The 7,872-nt window shown below is 39.6% G+C and overlaps 1 protein-coding gene across 3 annotated transcripts in view; it reads right to left on the bottom strand.

The window, feature by feature from the left end:
* The window catches only part of ano1a (anoctamin 1, calcium activated chloride channel a), a 94,691-nt gene that overhangs the window by 52,606 nt on the left and 34,213 nt on the right, over positions 1–7,872 (bottom strand). For all 3 annotated transcript variants that reach the window (XM_015016123.1, XM_015016121.1, XM_015016122.1), the window contains exon 3: positions 1,152–1,499. In XM_015016123.1, the coding sequence (XP_014871609.1) occupies positions 1,152–1,499 (348 nt within the window). The remainder of the gene's footprint in view (positions 1–1,151; positions 1,500–7,872) is intronic.

The raw sequence follows: 7,872 nt of genomic DNA, 5'->3' as shown, positions 1-7,872 counted from the left end.
TGGCTACCCGCGCCCCCCCTGCAATGGCACGGCGCACCCCCTAGGGGGCACGCCCCACAGTTTGGGAACCTCAGTGCTAACGGAAGCAGGAACACCGCGTGTGCACCCTCGATGAACAGCGTCAGTTTAAGCTGCAACAGAAGTAAGTTAGCGATTGTGAATATTTGTGTGTATGTGTGTGCGGGCGTGCTCGCATGCTGACACGGACTCATTAAGTCCCGGCTCGTGACGGGCCCCTCCGTCACATAGGATAATCATTACTGATGCTCAGCTACTAATTCTTCTGTTTGTTTTTGGAAACTTGTTTCCTAATATTTTGGTATTACTGTTAACATAGCTGAAGGTCCAAGTTTGTCTTTGATTCCCTTGCGTAAAATAGAACCACAGTGTGGTGACAAGACATATTAATCTTGACAGGACAACACACACTTTTTGCAGCAACAAATGACTCATTGTAAAATCTTAGAAATATCAATTGGAGTCATTCTGAAATACACTTTTTTTTTTACTCAGAATTCCATAACAAAGCTGCTAACAGCATCTATGTTTTTGTAGTAGAAAATTCTTTAATACATCCTGAGGAAGCAGCAGCAGGTAATAAATCTGATCTATAGAGCATATGTTGCCCATGATGAAAAGAGTCCTGACGGCCAATTTATACTGAAGAAAATTGGAATGCAAACACAATCATCATTACGTTATACTCATCGAAGTGTCTGTCTGGCAGCAGCAGGCCTCCTTACACTGCAAAAACACAACATCTTACCAAGTATTTCTGTCTAGTTCCTAGAGCAAATCTTCTTGGACACATCAAATAAGACAAAATTAACATAAAATTTAATTCATGTTTTTGGACTGTGGGAGTACCTGAGTACCCGGAGAAAACCCACGCATGCAGAAAGACTGGGGCCTTTCAGCATGCGTATAACTTTTCAGCAAGATATACGAACTTGTTTCAAGTAAATAATTTTTTAATATAAATTTTAAAAAAAACTTCTAGTTCCACTGGCAGATTTGTTCACTTACGACAAGACATTTTTCTCATAGGTGAAAAAAAAATCTACCAGTGGAACAAGTACTTCATCTAAAAACAAAAAAAAAAAAAAATCATAAAAAAGTGTCCCATTGCATAAAAGCTGAACCACTCTCACCCCTTCGTCCTTTTCTAGCTCCAGTCCCATCTCCTGAAGGTTTTGCTCAAACTCCTCCCGCTTGAAGCGCTTGTCATCCTCATGATAATTAGCCTGTTGTTCTGTGGCTGCAACCTCTGGGTCTTCCTTGGGCTGCAGTGGCGCTCGGCTGCTCCTGGAGCTCAGGCTGCGCCGAAGCCGATGGAAGAAGCCGTTGTCACTCAGCTTGGATGACTGGCGCCGGACGGCACTGGGCTTCTGGATGCTATAGGTCAGAACATAGTCCACACGCCGCTGTCCATCAGAGAAGTACGGACCACGGGGCAGATGCAGGAGCGAGCCATCGCTCGCATAGAGAGTTTTCATTGGCTGGAAAAAGGACAGTTGTATCAGAGATACGTTCAGCAAAAGTGTTATTTAATAACAAGAAAGCAAAGCAAGTTAACAGCCATCAGATTCACAAACATACCTTCATTTTGATCTCACACAAAACATGAAATAGGAAGATATTTTCCCTGCACAGTGTTGCTCAAAATTCATATAATACCTTCTTCCTAATTTTTCTAACTTCTCTAAATCAGCTACATATTCAGCAACTGATGACATTCGGAAAAAACCTTTAAACAAAATCTGAATTGCCCGGCTAATGTAGACTGCACAAGATGATTTCAGGTTTCAATAAAATTCTAGCAAATACCAGTAAGACATATCATGCAAAATTCACTTTTTAAGCTCTTAAATATTTTGTATACTTTAAGTGTCTAGGAGTGTAAGGAATATAAATGTATTCTTTCCTGGTGCTGCATAGATTAAAGTTTATCTTTATAAACTTTATGGGCAATATTTTTCTGTTTATTCTCTATTGCCTATAATGTTTTTTCTTTATAACATCACCCCATTTGCTGTGGAACTGCTAAACAAGGACATGACTTCCAGCTAATCAGTTTGTGAATCCACCATCTTTGTCCAAGTTCAGTTGTGACAAAGTTGCAAGTAAACAACTCAAAATGTTCAATGGTAGCTACCATTGAACATTTTGACTGAGCACTGTAGCACATGTGAGAGAATATATTCTCTCACATGTGCTACAGTGCTCAGCAAATGGAAGGCTGCAAGGCCTGTGAATAATATGTTTTAAACATGTTCCTGTGCTAGTTCCCTTAACAGTTTTAGCTTAAATTATGAAGAAGCGGAAGAATCTTTTGGAATGGAGGGAAGTAAAACTGATTTTGACATGTTTCTTAACTTTGTCTATTGTTTCATCTGAACAATCATGCATGTTCTCTATGTCGCAAACATGAAAGACGCTATTTGGAGTTCTCTGGTTAAACAGACTGGTATCTCAGTACCAGTATAGTTCCTTTCAAATGAAAACGCAACATGATTTAGAAGTACAGTATGATGTTGATGAGCTCCAGGGTGAGTGGAAGTTTCAGCTGTTTCCAGCTCAGATCATACATGCATCACTGAATCACCTGAAATGACACGCAACATCTCGGGTTGTTAAAAACTGATTGCTTTTTGGAAAAAGAAAAGAAATTCTCCTAATGCACAATTAAAAATTTTAGACTAACTTTTAGAAGTTAACTCATGACAGTAGATTTAAATAAGGTGATACAAAACCTTCATAAAATTATTGAAAAATCAACATTATGTTTTCTTATTTAAAAAAAATCAGTGTTCACACTCCATAAAAAGGTTAATTAGGAGACAAACCCTGTTTATCAAATTCATGGATTAACTTACAAATATTAAAAGCTTTGATTAAATCAGAGGTTTTATTAGCTTGATGCTTTGGTGAACTGTTATGTGCAAAGCAAATGCAAACTGTTGCAAGCAGTTTCCAATGTCTGTTGACTCCATCAGTATGAAATGAGAATAATTACAGTAGGAAACATTCAAGGTAGCTTGTTGGCTCATTTGATTATAAAATGAGCCAACAAGCTACCTTGTGAACCTTGTAGTAGTACATAAGCTAACCACTAACCTCTCTGTATACAAAGGTATTCTAGACCCAAATAGTTAAAGTATTCTACAGTTATTAATTTGATAGCTGATGGTTTACACAAATTTCCAGCAAAGCAGTTTTTGGGGTTTGAGAGCTTAATGGGTATAAAGGGTTTCCAGGTTAGAGACATTTCTCTCTGAAGTGAGTCTTGCAAAGCATTCTTCAGCTGCTGTCAGAATGTGACTTTGCCTGGTAAGTGAGTGCCAGGTACAAAGGAGTGCGACTCTATTTGGATACCTGTTTCAACTATGCAGTTTAAAACCCTTACATTGATGTTACTGCCTGCTTTGCTGCACTGTAAAAAACAAAAAAAACAAAAGGTGAGAAACAAGATTTGTGAGAATCCCACAGTCAGCCAGCCGATAGCCGTCAGTGATCCTGAAGTTGGTGTTGGAGTGTTTCAAAATGGCGCTTCAGGGTTGCTTCAGATTTTGTTGAGATAGAACAGAATTTAATCTTCTCTGCTTCAAAATCTGAAACATTTCAAATTATCCAAACAGAACAGGCTCATGTATAACAGTGTTTAGGTTGTAGAATCCCACTTGCTTTATGCATCAGTGCAATGGGGAAATAGCGCCCCCCTCTCTGTGTGGTTGGTTATATACTGCTGGCTCCTGTACTCTGTGCCAGTCTGCGAAAGCTACACAAGAGGCGAGTTTCATTCTTCAGCACACCGAGTAGAAAAATGTTAGCAATCGATAAAACATAATTTTTATTAACTTAGATAGAGTGCAATTAATATTTACTAGATACGTGCCTGGCACTAATTTTGGCACTTTTAATTTCATTATAAAACACTTCATATGCCAAGTTAAAAAGCTAACATAACGCTCGCTCTGTTGTAGTGTGCTTATTGAAGCTGAGCCGTTGCACTGATTCCAACCCGATATGTTCTCATTCAGGTACATCATTTATTATTGTATCCTTCATTGTATGATCTTTAAAACATGATTTTTACTGTACTCAGTCAGTGCCAGTCTGTGAAAGCTGCACAAGAGTGTGCTGATTGAAGCTGAGCCGTTGCACTGACTCCAACCCGATATGTTCTCATTCAGGAAATAAACTGCAGATCACCCAGAAACTCCTTGTCTTCTTTAAAACTACACAACGCAGAGTCGAGGGGTTACTTGGGCCGCCCTGGTACAGTGGAGTGAAGCAGAACCCGGTTACACATGCACTCATGTTCCTTATGACACCGTTTTACAAAAACAACACAAAATGAAGCATTTTCAGTAGTTCTCCAGAATTGGGACCACCCAAAAGTTAACAAGCATGAGAACTTCAATGTAATGACTTGTTAAAACTAAACTGAATCATCATACAGACTCCAGATTCTTTAAAACAATTTTATTTCGAAACATCGACTCCATTCATGTAAAAAACAAATGTGTAGACTTGTGATCCCAACACTGAGCATCGCCTCATCTCGTGTTGATAGATGCGTCACTTGGTTAGAAACTGAAGCACAGCAGTTAAACTCAAAGCCCATTAACAGTGACTTGCCCTGACAAGATGTTGCCAAACTAAATCTAGCCTAGCTAAATGATCAAAGATGATTTTGAAATTGTGCCATGTTTAATATTAGGGCTCTGCTTGTGTAAAAAAATAAGTTAGGATGATAAAATAATCATGATTATTTTAAACAACAGGCAGTATCTCAGATAAAATGTTGATAATTTTAGGAACTCTGATCCAGAAGGGCACAGCATTCTGGGAAATGTAGGCAGAAGGAAGGCTTTAGCCGCACAGCCTCTCACAATCAGCCAAGAAAGGTGGGTGGCATCATTGCACCCCACTGTTCACAATAGTGACCAAGAAATTTTTTTCACTTTCAAGGACTCTAAATAGCTTCCTGATTAAATTTTCAGTTAATGTTCAGCAGACATTGAAAGTTTAGAGTGTTTGGATAATACTTATGCAGTATCACATGTTTAGAGTAAATTATCACGACCAGAGCTGATTATATCTTGGTTTCACCTTGGCGAGAGGAAGACTGCCACAAACCTCCCAAAGAAGAGGCTAGTAAAGTATGTTTAAATACACATACAATAAAGATTTTTGGTGCACATCATCTTTAAAGTGTCTAGTTATGATATGCACCTTTACATTTACAAAAATTAGTTTGGTGTGTGAACATGTTGACGGTCACAATAGTGACCGGTGGGATAATACCTTTGATCTAGGTGCACTTATTTAAATGCATACCATATTCTTCCAATTCCTAACTTCTTCCTTTTTAAGATTAATTTTGAGTGTGGTTCTTCATCTGTTGGACTTAACGATGGCCAGACAAAGTATATAACAATGTATTTGTGAGAAAAATGGAATCCTTACTGATTTTGATAGTGGTGGCTTAGACATGGACTATATGGGGAAGATGGGCCATTTTCCATGCCTGATTTTGAATGCATATGATCAGTTCATGGGAAAAGAGGATAATCTGACCCTTCATCAATCATGTGGCACTCTGTTACCATCTGCAAAAGTTTATGATGAAGGGATAACCGTCTCTCTGATGTACCCTTTAAAAATAAGGAGGATCCTAATGAGGTTCCGACACAAGATGAGAAACTGCTGATCCATTAGAAAAACAGCAATATTTTCATGGTGGAAACAAAGATGAGAAATAACTATACAGAGACTGATGTCAAATAGATCAATGGGCACATGAGAGGTGTAGACCTAAATCCTTCAAGGTACAGTGTCATGGTCAGGTTCAAGAAGTGGTGGTGGCCCATCTCAAAAGCACACTTATAAATAGGGTGATGGTAGCCAAGGAGTTTATCTTGTCTTGTACCTGGTGGGTTGCCTGCTAGAACCCCCACTTTGTGTCAGTCGTTGTGACCTTGATCAAGAGAACAATTCACCTGCCATGCCAGCTGGTGGTAGTCAGAGGAGCCGGTGGTGCCAGTGACCCTTACTTCTGTCAAACTATGCCAAAGAAGCTGTAGCTACAATCTAGTAGCTTACTGCTATCAGTATGTGAATGTGTGTGTGAATGGGTGAATGACTAAATGTGGTGAAAAGCATTTTCAGGTCATTTGGACTTGATAAAGAACTATACAAAGTACAGGCCATTTACCTTTCAGATATTATTTTACAAATGTGTCGTAGGAGGAACGACCGATTTGCTCATCATGGGTTGTGGCTTATTATCTTATGCAAAGGTTTGGCATAAGGCCGGTAGGTCATGGAAATAGATCTCAAATGGACACTTCTCTTCAAGTTATGACAAGATGTGACCAAGACACTGACTGCTCAGTCAATGCAAGAATCGTTTCCAGAGATGTTGCTTTTGCACCACCCATGCCTTGGAGAAATTCAAGGCTTTATTGCACATTGAGTGCTTCAAGAACGAACATGGAAAGTAAGGAGGGGATGAAATAACCCAAAATTGAAGAATACCAAAGTCACCAAATGGTGAGAAGGAGCCATACAACTGGCCTTTGATTCTAGGCCTTGGGGTCCGGTATCCTGCAACTTTCAGGTGTGTTCCTGGTCCAACACACCTGAATAAAATGGATCACCTCATTAGTATGCAGTCCAGTTCTCCAGAGTCCTGCTAATCACCTGATTCAGGTGTGTTGAAGTAGAGGCGGATGGAAAAGATACATGACCCCGGCCCTCAAATCCTGGAATTGGAGACCCTTGGACTAAGTCTATTGAGTCTTACGTACGACAGTGTGACAAATGTTCATAATTTTCAGAAATATAAATGAAAGCCTCTACTGTAGATGTTATCTTTATGATCTATGTTACTGTGATGACACTACAACTGACTGAAGTTCAATATAATTATGCATAAACACTCAAGCACTCAAATTTACCTTGGTTTAGAATATACAGATAGTCAAATTTGTACTTTACAGAGCAAATGTTGCACTAAAGTAATGCTGTGACAAGATATATTCCAATAAAGAAACAATGTTCACATATTATGATCATGTCTATTTGGAAAAATCACTTTTAGGTCATCTTAGTATAAGAACACCATATTATCCCACCGGTCACAATTGTGACCGATCATAAAACACACTTTTTCATATAATTTCCACAATTTTTACAATTATTTCCCATTGATTAATTCAAAGGGCTATCAATGACATCTGATTTTAATATTTTCATGTCTGGGAAAAATTTGGGATTAAATGGGTTAACTCTTGCTCAATGGTTACCTAGCAACAACTTGTTGACCAACAAGTAGCAGCTGTGCTGAAAGCGCTGCATGTTCCCTTCGCGCATGCGCCGTTCGAGTAATATCAAGTCACACCTGTGATATATCGGATGATCAATCAGAGGCTATATAGCATGACGTCATCCGAGGCTCTGTTCATCTTTTCTTCTCACGTGCGGGTCGCTTTCTATGGCATCGGCCTTTTGGATTTCTGGATCTTTTCGCCGTCGTTGGACACCCGACTGCCTGTTGGCCGGAGTTGCGGTGTAGCGCCCTTCTTGGGCTGCGACGGATCTTCATTTAAGGTACTGTTTGCTGGTGATGACGGTGTTAACGCCTCGTCTCCCAACTCGCAGCTTATAACCACTGTGTTTGTACACATGTGGAGCTTAGTTAACGGTGTTACGTTTGACGTTCCGTTTTAATTGGTGACGGTAGCGTCTCGCCCCCTCTCCCAATTTTCGCCGACCTTATAAGCAGATTCTTATTTCTTTGATTGGTGACGGGATCCTTTTGCCCCCTCTCCCAGTTTTATTCTGATTTTGTCCTGCCCGGTGTTA

This window comes from Poecilia latipinna, unplaced genomic scaffold, assembly GCF_001443285.1.
Source record: "Poecilia latipinna isolate Pla-1442-1.1 unplaced genomic scaffold, P_latipinna-1.0 Scaffold1982, whole genome shotgun sequence".
Classification (NCBI taxonomy): Eukaryota; Metazoa; Chordata; class Actinopteri; order Cyprinodontiformes; family Poeciliidae; genus Poecilia; species Poecilia latipinna.
Note: the sequence above shows the minus strand (reverse complement) of the source record. Positions and strands in the feature narration are given on the sequence as shown.